The 19,671-nt window shown below is 40.8% G+C and overlaps 1 protein-coding gene across 9 annotated transcripts in view; it reads right to left on the bottom strand.

Annotated features, from left to right (window-relative positions):
- The window catches only part of CPEB3 (cytoplasmic polyadenylation element binding protein 3), a 202,603-nt gene that overhangs the window by 58,261 nt on the left and 124,671 nt on the right, over positions 1 to 19,671 (bottom strand). For all 9 annotated transcript variants that reach the window (XM_027528969.1, XM_027528971.1, XM_027528967.1 and 6 more), the window contains one exon: positions 19,168 to 19,257. In XM_027528969.1, the coding sequence (XP_027384770.1) occupies positions 19,168 to 19,257 (90 nt within the window). The remainder of the gene's footprint in view (positions 1 to 19,167; positions 19,258 to 19,671) is intronic.

Genomic DNA, 19,671 nt, shown 5'->3' with positions numbered 1-19,671 from the left:
TAGACGCAAAGCTCTCTGGAGTCCTGAGCAGCATGTGATGACAGCGGCCGTGGACAATGAATAATGGGTGCTCTTTATCTTCTCCTCCAACTCCTCATCTACGATACAGAGCATCCAAGGAAACACAACAGGAGAAAGATCAACCATGAGGCAGCACACCAGGAGTGGCCAACACAACAGGCAGACGACAGGATGCAAGGGAAAGCACCAAGCCCACAGGAATGGGTATGGAGCCACAAGAATGAGACTGCCGGCATGGCAGGACCCAGAGTTGTTTCCTGGGCTTCGCTTCCAGGCTGGATGGGCTAAAGAATTCAGCAGGTGGCCAGGCAAGAACAATAGAACTTAACTGAAAAACCAGAAAGGATAATACATCATTTCTTCATACCCTCTCTCTTTTGGAAATAATATTAAATGATTACCAAGCCCCAGGGAATCTATTAAAAGTTCAGTGTTTTCATTTCATGTGAGAACATTAATTAAACTTGCCAAGGACAGTATTAAAGGTCAGTGGGTTAAAAAATGCAAAGATCACAGAGAGGAGGTCTCGGCACGTCTTCTCAAATCTCCTGCCTCACCAAGTTAAATCTTGGTGCAAATCTTCCATAAAGATCCTGAGAGGCATACTGAACATCCTGTTTTTGGAGAGGACCCTGTCTGCGCACAGTAAATGCATCAGGTACATCAAAAAGGCCTAGGGATGGACAGCTCAGTGCACTAGCTGAGCTAGCTCCTTGCCTCTGCAGGGCCATGGAGCTGGCTGCACCTTTCCTGTACATTGCTGCCTGCCTCCTACAATCTTCTGCATCACATCCCACACTGGGTTCAACTTGGGCATCAGAGGAAAGGGAGGGTATCACCCCATAGCAGCTGAGTAGCCACCACAAGAGTGCACAGATTTTTCACTCAGGCCTGTTTCACAGCCATAAATGTCAACACTGGTGGTGGACAGAGTAAAAACAACTGGGAATCACAAGTAAAAACCTGCTACAAATGTTATTACCAAGAAAAAGATCTACAACTTCTTTTCCTTTCCCAGAGAATATGCCATAATACTTTACCGATTTCTTCAGAATGGCTCTTTTACAACAAATGATCTCTACTCCCTGAAGCTGCTATTCTCAGTAATGCTACTCTCAGACATTCTCTTAGCACCACAGAGAAGGGGTGTAACTCAAGTGCAGCCAACCCTGCCTCCTACCCCAGGCCTTTCAACCAAAGTAAAATTCAGAGAAACCCCAACAAACCCATGAAAACAACTTTATGAGACATTCACCTACTACAACACTTTCTGATATCTCAAGGTCAACCAAACCCAGGTGACAACAGAAGTCAGGGGATTAAAAAAAAAACCAGGAAGGAAGAAAACTTCAAACACATTCCCCTTTTGATCTTCAGAAATTTGAGGTCAAAGCAAACAAAGCAGAAAAAGATGCCTTCAAGAATGATAAGGTCAACATGAGATGGAAATTAAATCAATGATTTACTGAAAGGCAAATTCCACATGGTACTGGAGACAGAGCTCTGGATTAGGGAGTCAGCACGCCTAGACTGGGGTCCTAGTCCTCACACTTACTAGCTGTGTAGTAATAATAGTAGCTAACATTTATTGAGCATCTGCTATGCACCAGGTGCTGTTTCTAAGTGCCTTATGTGTATTAACTTGTTTCATCTTCACAACACTCTGTGAGGCAAGCACTACTTTAAATTCTGTTTTACAGTTAAAGAAACTTGAAGAGGGACTTCTCTGGTGGTACAGTGGATAAGAATCTGCCTGCCAATGCAGAGGACACAGGTTTGATCCTTGGTCTGGGACGATTCCACATGCTGCTGAGCAGCTAAGCCCCTGTGCCACAAAGACTAAGCCCATACTCTAGAGCCCTTGAAAGGTAACTACTGGAGCCTGAGTCCCACCACATACTGTGCTCCACAGCAAGAGAGGCCACTGCAATGAGAAGCCTCTGCGCCCTAATGAAGAGTAGCCCCCCCACAGCAACGAAGACCCAGAGCAACCGGAAAGAAAGAAAGGAAACCTGAAGAGTGATTAAGTGACTTGTTTGATGGTGACTGTTCCAATACCCAGTTAAGTGGTGAAATCATGGACTAGAATGCGAAAGTTTAGGAATCTTGTCTCTTTTATCTGTAAAATGAAGAAACTAGTTATTTGTCCTGATTATCTTACAGAGTCATCTCTGTAGATGACATATGTAAGGTGCTTTGAAAACTAGGATATTGTGCAAGTGTCAATTTTTCTTTTATTGCATCTTCAGTTATTTTTGTTATGTAAACTGTTCTAAATATTTATTTATTTTGGCTGTTCCAGGTCTTAGCTATGGCCTGTGGGATCTAGTTCCCTAATCAGGGATTGAACCCGGTCCCCCTACATTGGGAGCAGGGAGTCCTAGCCACTGGACCACCAGGGAAGTAAGTCCCTGTGATATGTAAAATTAAACTGAGTCCTGCATACGGTCTCATTATAAAAATCAGAGTTCAAATGAATGAGATATACTCTCTTCTTTGCATTTGTAAGCATTTGGTGAATAAAGGGAAGTAATCTAAATACTAAAGGAAAACCTTAAAGGTTTTTGAATAACAGCTTGAATATTACCGTAAACAAACAATAAGGTAACTGAATATTTGCTTTCGTATATTATTAGCCAGTCTTATCAGGAGACAGAATGATCCAATATGGTACTATTTGTTGATTTTAATACAGTCTTTAAATAAAAGCCTATTATACCTAAAAATCAAACTCCTGAAACTGTCACAATGATGGCAGGTTCTTCTGTTAGTTTGGTTTGAAAGGTGTTAAGAAAAAAAAAACTTGGCCTCAAAATTATAACTCCCTCCATCTTCCTGTGCCATCTGAGCCAGCCAAGAGATTATAGGATTATAAAATTCAAGTTTCAGAAATGGTGACCTTCTTACCCAAGTACCTATGAAGTGTGATGAGCTATGGGAGGCCCTCAACTCAGAGCCAGTCTGTGGGTGGAAATCTGGGCTCTGAGGAAGCAGTAGGAACTCCTGGCATGGTCACCATCCCCACCCTGGGTTATGGGCAGAACGGGTGGCAGGAAATGGCTTGCTTTCCCACTAGGGCCAAAGAGGCTGGGGAGGAAGAGGAGGACTGTGAGGGATTTGGGGACAAGCCTGAACTGACCAACGCGCTTCTCTGGGGAAACAGGTATGGCATGAGGGCAGGGACTTAAGAGGATAATTCCATTTTGTTTGGCCAGGCTTTTGAAGGATAAATTTAAAAAAATTTCCCCCTTAACACCTGAGAACACATTACCACAATCCCCAAAATGTCCTTGGCTACCTTTCAAAAACAAAGCTTCCTAAGTTCCTGAATACATAATTTTTCATGTTACATTTTTTTATATTTGATCCCTAGCACAAGTAACAGTCACCACCAACTTTACCACCACAAACACCAGTTATTAAGTGCTTACAATACAGGATCTGCTTTGCTAAAAATAAACACTTTACCTCACAGTAATTCTGAAGTAAATACAGTTGTTGTTATTATTACCATTTTACAGATGAGGAAAACTGAAGCTCTGAGAGGTTACGGGATACCTCAGATTAAAACCTAGAGATTAAATTTGGGATTGAAACTTAGGTCAGCTTCCAGTGGCCTCATTCTTTACCCATTAACTTGTATTGTCTCACCTAAAAATGATGACATAAATATTTTAATACCATTAGCAAACAAGTACTTGCCTATTTATTATTTGTCACTTTTGTGACAGTGATCATTCGACAGTGGTTTAGTGGCAGGAAATGGCCACCTGTGCTTTAGTCCTACAATTTAAGGTCTATGCAGATACATCCATCCTAGAGCGCACAAAAACTATATTAAGAAGAGCTTATAAAACCAAACAATCTCAGCTAAAAAAAAAAAAAAAACTCTATTAAGAAGAGTTAAAACAATGAATTTCAAAATAATCAGAAGAAGTTTAGTTTTATTTAGGTCAATCAAATTTTCATATTTAGTAAAGACTTATCAGTTTTCAATGTATTTTTAGGTAACAGAATGAAGGCTCTTGAGGGAGTTAAACAGCAGATCTCAATAAATGAGATTTTAATAAAATGAACATCATCCTCACAGTAATCATCAACTTACGCAAGAATCTTCAGTGGATGTTAAAACCATTGGGTAAGTTTGGGAGGAGATACAAGTTACTCATGCAATCTTAAGGTATCACATCAAAGATTAATTAGTATTTGCAAAGGGACAAAAAGGTTCTTTCACAAAGGAAGAACCTGGCCAACAACACCATAACCAAATGATCACACTGAGCGTCACCAACAACAGGGCCGACTGACCTTAATGTGCCTCTCGTATTATGTCCTTGGTGCAGCATGTCACCGCTAACAATGTTTCCCCTGCATCTCATTATAAGGAAATAACCGATCATTCAAATTAAGTGATAGTCCACAGAGCATCCAACATAAGCCCACCAAAAGACACAAAAGACAAAAGGCCTAGGAAACTGTCTAAATTATAGAAGACTAAAGAGATATGACAACTAAATGTATGGCAACACTTTGACCGGATCTTGGATTTTTTTAAAAAAAGAAAAAACTCTAAAGGACATGACTAAAACAATCTGGATACCTCTTGCTCTCAGAAGATATGGGGAAGTATTTAGAGGTGACAGTCTTAATGTCTACAATTTACTCTCAAACGATTCATCAAAAAACACAGGGGCTTTCCTGGTGGCTCAGTGGTAAAGAATCTGCTGGCCAGTGCAGGAGACATGGGTTTGATCCCTGATCCAGAAAGATTCCACATGTTGTGGAACAACTAAGCCCATGAGCCACAACTACTGAGCCTGTGCTCTAGAGCCCAGAAGCCACAACTACTGAAGCCTTTGCACCCTAAAGCCCGTGCTCCGTAAAGCCACTGCAACGAGAAGCCCGCACATGGCACCTGGAGAGCAGCCTCAGATCTCCGCAACCAGACAAAGCCCACACAGCAGGGAAGACCCAGAGAAGCCAAAAACAAACAAATAAATATAGGTGGATATACATACACAGGCTTCCCTGGTGGCTCAGCCAGTAAAGAATCTGCCTGCAATGCAGGAGACCCAGGTTTGATCCCTGGGTCAGGAAGATCCCCTGGAAATGGGAACGGCAACCCACTCTAGTATTCTTGACTGGAGAATTCTATGGACAGAGGAGCCTGGCAGGCTATAGCCCACGGGATTGCAAACTTGGACACAACTGAGCAACTAACACTTTCACATACATACACTTACACATACTGACATGAAAAAAGAAAAAGCAAATGAAGCAAAATGCTAACAACTTGTGAATCTAGAGGAAGGCTATATAGGCATTCACTGTACTCTTATACTTTTTGTAGGCTTTTAAATTTTTCAAAATAAAAATTTGTGGAAAAAAACTAGAACCACAAGGTCCTTCTGGCAAAGAGGGTAATATACTCTCTCAATCTCTAAAGAAGTGTGTGATCTTTTGAAAGACCTAATATTTCTTAAAATCAACTAACGTTCTTAGTGATTTATATGTTTAAGTTATCAACTACAATGGTTTGAAAACAATTCCAACTTGCACAGCTGTGCCCTGAGCTGCAGCTGCATTCAGAAAATGGTGACCGATCAGGGCGGGCCAGTTTCTGGTGAGAGGAAATCAGTACCAGAAGGAAGGATCCAAGGTCTGGACAGAGAGAGAGCTCACACCCTGCACAGAACCCAGGCTCCCTGATTTCCTGTGACCTTCCTAGAGAGACCTGAAGGACACCTCTCCAGCCAGAGCTGTGTGAGTTCAGACATTTTCTGGCACAGGGAGTCTGCTCCAAACATTCTCCCTGACCTTGGCTTTCAGGTCAGAGGACCTATTTGGTTTGCTTCAGGAGTCTTTGCCTTTGGATTCAATTCAACAGAACCAAAAATGTTTAGGAAGTTTCAAGGTAGGACACTAGGCACTAAAGCTATGAAGATAAATAAGCCAAGAAAGAAATCCTGCCCTGGAGAAACTCAACCTGTAAATAAGTGACTAAGGAACACAAGAAAATTGTTAAGATTGGGGTTATATCGAAGAAGACACTGAGGAGAAACAAATATAGCAGAGAGGCCCAAACATCAGGAAAGCCATACTGTAAAGGGCATATCCGGGCTGGACGATAATTGCTTTTCTAGGAAGGCAGGGCAGTCCAAGTTCAGGAAACAGCACAGGCCAAGACTTGGAAGGGTCAAAGGATTGACTTCTTTGGAAACCAGGGAATAGAGTTTATTAGTTAAGAGTATGTGATTGGGGGTGGCAGGTGAGAAAGGATGAAGCAGTTCATCATCCCTGCCTGCTGCCTGGAGAGCATGGTAGATCTCTGAAGTGGATTCCTTATTCATCCCCATCTTGCATGAGAACATCTGATCTCCAAGATGTACTGAACACTCACTATGCACCCTAGGCAATGCAGGGGAATTCTAGCATGAGCAAATCCTTGTACTCCAGAAATTTATAAACCAGTACATGAAGATCATGAAGAATAAGTATCAAGAAAACTCTAACCTAGGAACAATGCATTCAGGGTTCTTAGAAGTATTTTTTAAAATGTATTTTAAAAAGTTGGACTTCATAGAAGGAAGACAGATCTTTCAGTGAAGAAGACATGGAGGAAGAAACCAGGGAAGACTTTCTGTCGGTGGTAGCATAGGAGACAAGTCTTCCATGAAAAACTGGAGGAGGACATTCCAAGGGAAGGATTTAGCCTAATTAAGATGCAGAGATGGCTCAGCAGGTACTGCCCATGGATTCCTAAACACTTCCCTGAGATTTGGAACCAAACATAGTTCTTTGGCTATCTTTGCTACATAGAGCTGAGGGGAAAACATTTTGGTTCAAGCCTGTTTTGTGTTTTCTATTACACTAGTAACCGTTGCTTGGTGGGCTTGCTGCTTGGCAGGAGGTGTGGAGGAAGGGGAGAGACGACAAGAAAAGTCTGATGGGTAGTGAACCACCTCAGAACTGGCAGTCTGCTTCCTGTGTTCTTAGTAAAGTCCTGCAGTCCAGGGCAGTGACCTGGGGCATTCGGGCTTAAAGTCTGTTGTGTTTACATAACCACACATTCCCTATATAAAGAGGTCCTTGTGAAGTCTGCCAAATCTGTCAGTTCTAGTCACAGTCAGTTCCAACAAGCACCTGACCAAGAAAACTGAGATCAGACTAGGGGTGTGGGAAGGAACTGGTCAAACTAGTTGGGCAGTTTTATTTTTACTGAGCAACATATTTTCAACTGGGGGAAGGACACTAATATTATTTAACCTCTATGAAACTGATGCATATGTACACTGTCTCATATAATCCTTTTAATAGTAATAAATAGTATTAATTCAGATGAGTAAACTGAGGTTCAGGGATTAAATAACTTGCTCAAGGTCATCTAGCTGGTAACTGCTGGTGCCCACGACTGAGTCCACAAATATCTAGTTCCTGCTGCACTGCTTGTTGTTCTGTCTCATTAGACAATTGGCAAATTCTCCACTGTAACCCAGGAGACACTTCCCTGCAGATGCAGCTCTAGTCCGACCCTGCTTGTACCCTGCCTGAACTTTGACAATCTAATTTCTCCTCCGTGCACTTTAACACTGCTCTGATGAGTTCTTAACGCTGCTGCCAAGAGGTTTTCTTGGTGTCACGGCTTCCCTTTCTCAAGATGAAGTCTATCCGTTCTATTTTGGAAGACAACCCAAGTCTGTGCTCTCAGCTTTCAAGATGTTTCCCGAGATCCTCCCAGTCAGCTTCCCATTCTGAACTCTTTCAAATGACACATCCTCTCTTGGGCTCGCTGGCTGACGGTCTTAGCCCTACCCCAACTCCTGTCAGCAAGTCCTGCGCCAAGCCACACCCTCTTCTAAAACATTCTCTCTGCCTCAGCCTACCAAATTTGCACCTGGCATTTGGGTTCCTACATTTCACTGTCTCCAAAACAAAGTTCTCATCGGACTTAACTCTGGCTTCTCCAAATTTAAAAAACATTGCCTCTTCCCAGCACCTCTGCCTGGGGATAGCACAACAGGTCCTGCTAAGACAGAGGGCACGGTGTCTCTGTTAGTCAGGTGGCTACTTGGCTTTGTTCCATGGTCTGTACATTCCTACTGCCTGTTTCTTTCTATACAGTCTCTCAAATTATTAATGTTTTAAAATCAAACACTAACTCTTACATCTGTAATACAATGCAAAAGAAAGAGGTATTTAATGGAACAGTTTAAACTGAGGGTGTGCTAGGCTGTTAAAAGCAACAATATAACTGCTCCATCTGTCAAAACAGGGCAAAACAGAACAAAAAGCCCACTCCTGCTGCTCTGCAATTTCCATATTTTTTATAAGAAAATTAATCCTGAGAATGAAAATTCTATCAATTAAATATTAAAAAAGGGTTCATAATTCATCAAAGACTATGAGTTTTATAAGCCAGGAACTATGCTAAAAAAAAAAAAAAAAAAAAAGGCCAAGTATTACTCAAAAGCTTACAAACTGCAAAAGGTTAAGTACAGGCTAAAACTCCATTAGGTTCCCAACTTGATCAGTTTATGTAACTCAGAAGGTGGAAAAACTTGGAATCTGGGCCTAAAACAACACTGAATTATTTCCATCCAAGTTACGCTACAAGGAAAAAAAATGTGAAGTTTGAAAACTTTCCTTTCAAAAGCCAGATTTAGACAAACTGAAGGAAAAAGGAATGAGATGCTGTGAGTCCAGCCCACTGCAGCTTCACAATGACCTATTTTGCCCTTTTCAAGAAGAGCTCTCTTTCCTATTCCTTAAACAGCAGCTGCTTACCTAGTCAGCTCAAAGTCAATGTGAATCCTACGTGGCCGGGTTTATGCCAGGTTCACAAACTATGTTGGTATTGTGTAAACTTCCACGACTGCATGACCTTGGTCACAAGGACTAGCAGTTAAGTCGGCTTGACCAGTGTGGAGAAAATACACAATCAGCAGAAATGCCGCTTAGAAGTACATACTTTATCCAAAGTGGGCAAGAGTCAGAGAGCAAGGCCCATGGGTCACTCTTGCATAAACATGCATGACTGTCACTGTTCCGTCTACCTGGTTGTGCACCTGAACTGCTGGGGCCGACGCTGGCTTTCGTGTGGGCTGAGGATGCCAGCACCACCGACGTCTCAACACAGTTTCAGAGCCATGTGGCCAACTGCCTGTCCAACATCTGCAGCTGGCTGCTGGCCTTGCCTTTGCCCCAGAGGTCTCTGCCAGCAGGGGTAGTGCAGCTGTGCTCACTGCCCAGAAGATGCCAACTCCTCTCCCTGGCCTCAGCCCCACCACAGGAGGTGAGACTGTTGGCAGCATGGGGAGCAGCTGCTTGGTACAGAACCAGGGGCAGAGGCTGAGGGTAGGCAGACTTTTTCTGTCGCTCCAGTAATAGCAACTTTGGATGTGGGCTATTCTCCCAAGAGGTGATGAGGGAGGTTATGAGAAACACATATACTGTCACAAAAGTTTGCTATGCCCAACCTAATCTTCCCACATGCACAGCACCATGCTCAAGGAAGCAGAACTATGCCATTTGCTTTGTTTTATTTTTTATTAAGCACTCAAGGATTCTACGGAGAAGGCAATGGCAACCCACTCCAGTATTCTTGCATGGAAAATCCCATGGACAGAGGAGCCTGGTGGGCTGCAGTCCATGGGGTCGCGAAGAGTCGGATACGACTGAGTGACTTCACTTTGACTTTTCACTTTCATGCATTGGAGAAGGAAATGGCAGCCCACTCCAGTGTTCTTGCCTGGAGAATCCCAGGGATGGGGGAGCCTGCTGGGCTGCCGTCTATGGGGTCACAGAGAGTCGGACATGACTGAAGCAACAGCAGCAGCAGCAGCAAGGATTCTAAGGTCATTACCATTAGGATGGCCTATGTCACAGCAAAGGGTTAAAAGATGAACTGAACTGATCAGATTCCCTCTCTCCGGACTCCAACTAGAAATATGAAATCAATTTGCCCCCTGGAAGCACAGAAAGGAGCACATATGCAGAGAAGAGCTGACTCATGATGATGCGGAACATTACAAGGAAGAATTAATAGTGCCTACTGTTCAAATCCCTGCAGCCTGCCACCCCCGAGCACAGTCTCCATGACACCTGGTTGTATCATGGCTCCTATTTTGGGGCTTTCCTTGTTCCTCATAACCATAACCTTAATTTGAAGGAGCACAAATGAACTCTCTGATCCTTGCAGTCAAAGACCTTGCCTACAGAGCAATGCACTCACGTGCAGAAACAGCGTGGCATCACCCAAGAGGCAGGATCTTCTGGTTAAGCTACAGCTAAAGGGCAGCTCAGACCTATAGCCTTCACCTAAACCAGCTCTTTGGAAATATCCTCAGCTAGTTAAGTGTGACCAACAGAAGAGAAGAACTCAGGAAAAAGCCAAGGATCACTTTCAGTTTTAAATAGCTATGAAAGCGTGACCATGGATCATATAGCTTAAGTTGCTAAGTTTTATATAAAATCCAGCCTTCCAAATAATAGCATAAGTTATCAGACTATATACTTTAGGTCTATTTACCCTTCCCACAAATTACACACCCTAGCAAAACAAAAACTACTTTTTTTGATAATTCACCAGGTGAAATAGTATATACTACTGGTCAGCCAGGTTCAAGTCTATCTAATAAGAGCTGTGTGCTCTTAGCAAAAGACACATCACGTCTTTGAGTCCCAGCTTAAAATAAAGGCTGGATTAGAATGAGATGCTCTTTAGGGCAGCTCTAACATCTGATGGACTCTGCTTCTCTCTGCACAAGTAATGAACTCATCATTCGCAAAGATAAAATCCACTCATTGAGCAAATATCTGAGGGCTAGCCACTGACGCAGGTGTGTAAGGTACTGAGTATAGAGCAGAGAACAAAATCCCTGGTCTTATCAAATTTACACTCCAAGGTGGAAAACAAAAAAACACCTACAATTTTTTTTTCAGGTTGTGATAAGTATACCTTATCACAAGGAAAAATAAATAGTGAGGGTGGAAAATAAAAATAAAATGAGAGTGAGGACTAGACAGCAAGAGAAGAGAGGGGCTGCTATTTGAGATACGCAAGTCAGGAAAGATCTCTCTGTGAAGGTGACATTTCAGCAGAGTCTGTCTATGGGAAGAGAGGAGCAATCCATTTAGAAATCTGGGTCAAGACGGTTTCAGACAAAAGGAAGTTTCAGACAAAAGACTAAGACCCTGAGAAGACTTTGTGTACTTCAAGGAAGAGCAAAGGAGTCAGTGTGGCCAGAGAAGGTAAGGCAGAAAATGACTGGAGATGATGTCAAAAAATACCCAAGATTCAACAGACGAAGAGGACCCAAGAGGAAAAGGTTTAAACTTCAAGTACAAGAGTCAGATCAATGTGCTTTCTGGCTTCTGTAGGGGTCCATTACATTCCAAACACATAGGCAAAAAGGTAAGTCCACAACTGCAATGTACCATTCATCTGACTTAAAACTAAGCAAAAAAATGTGCTGCAGATGTCCAAATTAGCATAAACTTCATAAAGAAAATTGGTTTGGGAAGCCATGTGATATCAAATCCGGAGTCATTAGGACTTTCATTTCTTTCAACTCTGGTTAAGCTTCTGCTGCAAATTTATCCTAAAGAAGAATCATACGAAAGGATATATTAACAGAAGCATTATTTATAATAGCCTACATGACCAACAAGCAAGTAAATTATGGTGTAATAATAGGTGAGGCAGCCACTTAAAAAATAAGAAAATTAAGCAGAAACATGGGAGGAAGGAGAATAAAAAACCGTAACTCTGCTATTATTATACTCCCACAAAAAAGATATATATGAATAAAGACTGGATGGAAACAAAAACGATGACAGTGGCTCTGCTAGGGAGGCAGAATTATTCTTTTTCCTTATAGAATAACACTTATTCACTGCAAAACAGATTGCTTTCTACTTCATTACAATACTAAGGCCTTGAATTAGGATAACAACAGAAATTACTATGATCCTGTACTTGACAAGAGAGCCACACGCATCTCTACTCCATGAAGGACTGCTCAGTAACCCTAGCGTATCTGCTGGTGCTGACTGTTGTTGCTCGAAGCTTCTTTCCTTTAGCTGCCATGGTCACAGACACAACGCCAGTCCTTCACTCCACTTCATCTCTATTGCCATGGCCTCTTTCTTTCTGGTTCCTGACAGAACTTACTCATGGCTTTTCACTTTCTTCTCCCTCCTCTCTATAAACTTGACTCTCAAGAGATGTGTACCTGCAGCTTCAGACTCTTCCCAAACTCCCCAGCCACAATGTCAAGTGCCCGTGAGGAATTTCCTTTCAGATAAGATGTGAGGACATACCAAACTCTGCATGTTTTTAATCAGATCAACACCACACCAAACTGGTTTTCTCTCTGTTGACTGTCCTACATTCAACAGTGCCAATTCTCCCGTTCAGTGGGCCTATCATTTAACACGTGATGGTGAACAAATTACACTCTTCTGATTTCTTACTCTTTAACATGGGGCTAATAAGGGCGCCTATCTTGTGGAGTTTAAAATAAGATTAAGCACAGAAAATAGTAACCCACTCACTGCCTAGCTGACAACAAGTCCTTAATAAACATTTGCCATCCTAATTATCATTATTCTAGCCCCCAGAATAATTATCATTATCTTACCTCTTTTATCCCTGTCTAGCTTTTAAGACTCAGTTCTTGCACAGCCCACCTGTGCCCCTGCCATGGAAGTGTGAAGTCTTAATCCCTGCAGCACCAGGGAAGTCCCCAGCCCATGATAATCTATTCCTCCTCTGGATGCCTAGGATTTTCTTTTACTCATTTGTCATTAACCATAAGTTGATCTGTATTTTCTTTAATAAAAATAACATCACTCATAAACCTACTGTATGCCAGGATGATTTTAAGTACTACACATGGATTCATCCATTTTAGTCCTCATCACAACTTTATGAAGTAGGTACTCATATTACCTCTCTTTTACAGGTGGTGCAACTAAGGAATAGAAAGGCTGAACATCATGCTTAAGGTCATACAACTAAGAGGTGGGGTAGCCCAGCAAGTCTAGTTCCCAAATTCATGGTCTTTACCATTACTTAATGTTTCACATCTGTGTTCTCACGTCTCCTCTGAAAAACTGCAGTCTTCTCAAAAACAAGAATGGTTTCTTCTCTAGATGCCCCACAAGGCCGGAGAGTATAGACTCTTCCACAGACAGACGGGCAACAAATATTAGATGGATTGATAATCTCAATGTTACCTGATCATCTGCACCGGGACGCAGGCCCTCTATCGCACTTATTCTGTTCTCTCACCATCCACTTGTAGTAACTATCTTCGAATTACCTTAGCAACCAAGCTACCTACATAGTGATGTTGATTAGCATTTTGTATGAATGCAGGGATTGGTTCATGTGCTAACATTTGGGAGAACCTCTCTTTCCAGCACTCACAATTTCAACTCTGCTATTTCAGAACTAAAAAGCATGAGGATGCAATGTCAGGAAAATTCCTCAATATTCTGATTAGCTGAATCTCTTTTCATCATCAAGAGCCAAATGCAGAAAACACAAAGCAAGACTTTGCTTTAGTTTTATCAGTAACTATCTGGAAGTATGTTAAATTGATATTTCTATTTGACCCAACTCCATTCTGTCTTTACCCCAAACACCACAGAAATGCCTTTATATCTACTCTCTCTGGGAGACTAGAACAATTGAGGGAAGGGAAAAAAACTGTATTTCTTTCCAAGGCTTTCTTCTGCATCATTTTCTCCTTCATCACAACATTCCAACCACACTTCCTTCATTTCTTCAAAGGAAATAAAGCCCTTTTCTCACTATTTCCCACATGGTATTCCTCTGGTTGAAAATAGCTTCCCTACACTTTCTAGCTAACTCCTCAATAATCAGTTCTACCTAATCCCTGTTTTCTCAAAGAAACTCTATATCCTCAGTCTAAACTGAAGTCCTCTTTTTAAAAGTCACTGCATTCTCCATTTTTCCTTCAGAGAACTATTGTAGTTTGTAACTGTGTTATTTTATGATTTCCCCCAGAGGACTCTAAAGTTCAGAAGGTCTGAGAACACATCATGAAGACACAATAATGCCTTCCATGCTTTCTTCCTTCCATGTTCTCAGAGGTGCTCTGGAGAACACCAAGCAATGACCTGCTTGTGGCCCACACACAAAGTGTTCCAAAGGGTTCTGCATATCCTCAAAGAGGTGATCAAATGCCTCAGTGGCTTTGTGCTATTGAGAACCCCAGTCTCCATCCCCTCTCACTCTGCTGGCCCAACAACACTTAAGAGAACAGCTGACGTATGTGGTCGCTGATTCTTTACATAGATATTAAGCTCTCCATAGTTCAATGAAATGGCCATGGTTTGACAAACTGTACTCCAAATCTGTACAGGCATACCTGCTGGATACACGAATGATTCTGTTTATTTCACTAGGCACACATGTTCTAAGAAAAAAACAGAAGGACTTCATAGTGTATGGTTCTTATTTTCCTCTTATGTACACATAAGCCTAAAGCATAAAGCCAAAGAAACTGTGCCTAATGGCCAAGCTGCAGGGACCTAAGAAAAGTATAACTGACAAGAGGAGTATTACCAAAAAAGCACTGACCTGAATCAAAACCCGAGGAATTCAAAGAAAAGCAGAAACAGCACGAGGGGGCATTATTAACAAGGCACAAAACAGTTTGGAATAAACTACTTAGGTGTCCCCAGTGTTCAAAGCAATGGGCATGGAATCTCAAAGTTACTTCAACCTTGGACTAACACCAAATTTCTTTAGGTCCTTCCAAAATAGGTCAACCTTCAGACTTTGGCTGAGAGCAAAACACAACAGGAGCCAAAAGTTTAATAATTATTTCTCCTCCTTGACCCCAAAATCACCAGAGAGGCAAGCTGCTCTCTGAGGATGCAAGCCTGAGGACCAAAGCCAGGGGATCCAGATCCTCTGCTTGGCCTGGCTCTCACTAGTCCATCTCAACACTTAACCTCAGTCGTGAAATAAGGGCAACCTCTCTAATGTCCTACAATTCTATGTTATTGTGCTGTTAAACAGGAAGGGCACCCAAACCATGGAGAGTTCACAGAGCTGCTGAGCTCTATACTGCTCATACCAACCCAAATGTTTTCTCTTTAACTCTCAGAGACAAATTTAAGCGGGATGTTGCGGAGATGACACATGTACCAAAAAGGCAGACAAGAATAATGGTGGTCCATTATGCATAAAATATGAGTAGAGATGTGAAAATATTTAGTTTGGAAAAGAGAAGAGAAGACTTGAAGGGAACTGATAGTCCTTGATGTACCCAAAAACATGTCACAACAATGACTTACTCTGTTTTACTTTATTGGACACGACTGACCAATGGGTAAAGACTGTATGACCATATATATGCTTATTTTCACTGTTACTTTTACAGTGATCATCTCCAACAGAAGAACAAAATTTAATACTCAGTTATGTCTACATAGACTTCCTCTGAAATAAATGCCTCCTTTGTCACTGGATGTCTCAGAAGGTAAACAATTCTCTGGGCTACAGAAGTCAATAAACTTTCTGCAAAGAGATTTGAGGGCCACATAGAGTCTCTATTACCTATTCTTCTCTGTGTATGTGTTTTTACAACACTTAAAAACATAAAAACCATCCTGAGCTCACAGGCGAAACAAAGAGAGTTTGTTGACTCATGTTCTACAGGTGTGCTGCTCAATAAATATGAGTCACACATGTAATTTAAAATTTTCCAATATCTACATTTACAAAGCTAAAAATTAGAAACAGGTGAAGTTAATTTTAATATATTTTAATCCAATATATCAAAAAAACTATCATTGTAACATGTAAACAAAATTACTAATGAAATCCTTTACCTTTTTAAAAAATAAGTCTTTGAAATTCAGTGTAGAGAAACAAGAGAGATGACCTTTCAACCAATACTGAATTCTAATGATTCAAATCAATAAGGAAAAAAAGGAACTGTCAATAAATGACAGCTGGGACAGCAGGCATACTACCTGGAAAAACAAAGGTGGATCTTTTCTTGTTCCTTACTCCATTATCAATCCCAGACAGAAATGAAATGTCAATGAAATAAAGTAAAATAATAAATTCAAAATGCCAGAAACGATGCTATTTTAACCATTCAGATTGGCAAACATTGAAAGAGCCATATCTTCAGACTGTCAACAGAACAAATTTTCACAAATTAGGTACTACCAGTCCATGAGGTTGCTAAAAATTGGACATGACTGAGCGACTTCACTTTCACTTTTCACTTTCATGCATTAGAGAAGGAAATGGCAACCCACTCCAGTGTTCTTGCCTGGAGAATCCCAGGGATGGGAGAGCCTGGTGGGCTGCCGTCTATGGGGTCGCACAGAGTCGGACACGACTGAAGTGACTCGGCAGCAGCAGCAGTGGAATATAAATGTGTATGATTTGTTAAGTGAAGCTTGGCAGTATGTATAAACATGTACCTCACTTTTGCAAATTCACCCTAAGATGTCATTAGAAAAAAGCAAAAAAATAAAGCCACAAGGATATTCACTGAAGCAGCATCCATGAGAAAAAACAACTGAAAGCAACTTAAATGTCCTCAATTTAGTTCAGTTCAGTCACTCAGTCGTGTCCGACTCTTTGTGACCCCATGAATCGCAGCACGCCAGGCCTCCCTGTCCATCACCAACTCCCGGAGCTTGCTCAAACTCATGTCCGTCGAGCTGGTGATGCCATCAGCCATCTCATCCTCTGTCGTCCCCTTCTCCTCCTGCCCCCAATCCCTCCCAGCATCAGAGTCTTTTCCAATGAGTCAACTCTTCGCATGAGGTGGCCAAAGTATTAGAATTTCAGCTTTAGCAGTCGGACACGACTGAGCGACTGATCTGATCTTCCAATGAACACCCAGGACTGATCTCCTCTAGAAGGGACTGGTTGGATCTCCTTGCAGTCCAAGGGACTCTCAAGAGTCTTCTCCAACACCACAGTTCAAAAGCATCAATTCTTCGGCACTCAGCTTTCTTCACAGTCCAACTCTCACATCCACACATGACCACTGGAAAAACCATAGCCTTGACTAGACGGACCTTTGTTGGCAAAGTAATGTCTCTGCTTTTCAATATGCTATCTAGGTTGGTCTTAACTTTCCTTCCAATGAGTAAGCGTCTTTCAATTTCATGGCTGCATTCACCATCTGCAGTGATTTTGGAGCCCAGAAAAATAAAGTCTGACACTGTTTCCACTGTTTGCCCATCTATTTCCCATGAAGTGCTGGGACCAGAAGCCATGATCTTAGTTTTCTGAATGTTGAGCTTTAAGCCAACTTTTTCACTCTCCTCTTTCAATAGGACTGACTATCATTAAGGATAATGTAAATTTCTTATAGAAAGATGTTGACATTGCTGGGGGGAAATGAAGGTTATTAAATATTAGCATATATACTGTGATCCCAATTATGTAAAATTTTAAATTTCATATAAATGTATGTATTCATAAAGAGATATAAGAAAGATATTTAATAAAATGTATACATTTAATAAAATGATCATCTCTGACAGAGGTATATTTGGGTTAATTTTATTTGGACATGATCATAGATGTGCTTATTTTCATTTTTATTTTTCACAATGATCATTCTGCACCTTTTATCCCAGAATCATTTTTATAACCTTCTCAGAATGATTTTTTTTCAACTAGCACTCGTAAAAATATCTCTTACACATGTCTAAAGCACAATAGTGTTGGTTGTTTATAAGATGTGTTTGAAATTTAATTTTAAGAATAAATACATACTCAGTCTCAGGGAGGCAGAGGGAAGGTATCTTTTATACATGTCATTTTATAGAGTGTATCACACGCACTACAGCATGGTGGAGACATTCTTTCCCTAAAATGACAGCTGCCTTCATTCACATGTGCAACTAGTACTCTCAGGAACATCTTTTCATACATGTGACTTTACAGAGTGTATTACATGCAGCGCAGTGAGATGAACTCATTCATTCACTGAAATACCAGGATTCTGACTCAACGAACCATTAAGCATTGTTAAAAACATGTTTTAAATATTTCTTTAGTGTCAATATATGCACCACAAAGTGAATACATTCCTTCACTGAAATAATCAGCATGATGATTTTTATCTTTTTAGACTAATATAAAACTTATTTTTAATTTTAAAAAATTACTGGAGAGGATTAACAGAAGAAAGTTAAAAGCAAATAACCTTATATTTAGTGAATAAATTATTTTCATAGAAATACAGTGGGGAGAAGTACAGGTGACAAATCTAATAAAGCAGAGATAAAAGGAAGCCTCCTGCCATTTCTAGGCTAAGCTATAATTCAATTCCTGTACAAGGCACAGGAAGGACAGGTATTTAGACTCCATCTTCTTGCGGTGAGTACTGTTACACAATAACACACATCAAAGCCCAATTCCTTAGAGATGAAGGACATCCTTGAAACATGCAGACCATAACACAAGAAGAAAACTTTCTCTGTAGCTCAAAACACTCTTCAGTATAAAAATGTTGGAACATACCCAGAATTAATACCATCAGAAAAGTTACCTAGATTCCACAAAACGATAAACTAAAGTGATATATTTTTCATGCCCTCATAAACCATCAAAAAAGCCTACCAAAAGTAAGGAAAGCAAGGTCATGGAAAGGGAAGCAAGGTCATGCTACTTTGCCCTCCACCCATCACCAGGCTAAGTCACTTAAGACACAGTCATGGATAAAGGTAATTTGACATAATGTCAGTCTTCTGTCACTAGCTGTTCCAAGTTTGGGGTTTTATAAGATCTATAAAACTACAGGGCTAGGGCTACAAATAAAATTTTATTCAAAATAATCTTCTCCATTGTTGATAATCCTCAAAACCCTAGATCTTTTCTTCCAATTAATGAAAAGTTAGCCAAGGCTCCTTCACAGCAGACTCACAGGATCTCATTGTCAATAAAAGTAGATGCCCTGAAACAATCAGTACGCTCCTGGGGGAACAGTCTCCAAGACAATCAACATTAAAATGATTTCTTATTGGGGGGAAAAGTCAAAAGCTATTTCCAGAGTTAAAATGATGCATTTTATTGAACTATCACGCTAGTTCTCCAACCGGCGAACAGTGCAGACATTTTAAGCGCATTACCTTTAGGAGGAAAATACGACTTGCTTTCAGCTTTGTGAGGCCAGTCTACCACAAGAGGTCCAAACCTGCGAAAGCTGGCAGTGATCTCATCTACAAAACAGAGAAGGAATGTTAGCAGAAGAGAAAAACATACTGCAGACAGAATAGCATCAAACATATCTTTTTATTTGAAAATGTTTTTTGAGAGCTGTTTTCTAAAGCATTCTTTACAGAAGTCAAATTTATTAAGTGAAATACCACTGTTGGGGGTACATTTGGTTATCTACTATCAACCATGCAGAACGTGTTTCAAACTATAATTCACTTCCCTTCACTTTCACTAAGCCTGATATAAAGAATCTGGAAGAAAAAAAAATCTGACATTAGCAAAGGTGACTACTCTGTCAAACAAAAAGGGGACTGTAAAGATAGGAATGTTCTCTGTTTTTAGAAAAAAAAGGCAAAATACACAAAATATTTAAAATACATTTCTACTTATGTGAAGTAATCTGAGATTATTAATCT

The sequence above is a fragment of the Bos indicus x Bos taurus genome, chromosome 26 (assembly GCF_003369695.1).
Source record: "Bos indicus x Bos taurus breed Angus x Brahman F1 hybrid chromosome 26, Bos_hybrid_MaternalHap_v2.0, whole genome shotgun sequence".
NCBI lineage: Eukaryota > Metazoa > Chordata > Mammalia > Artiodactyla > Bovidae > Bos > Bos indicus x Bos taurus.
The sequence above is the reverse complement of the archived record's forward strand: the minus strand, read 5'-3'. Positions and strand labels throughout refer to the sequence as shown.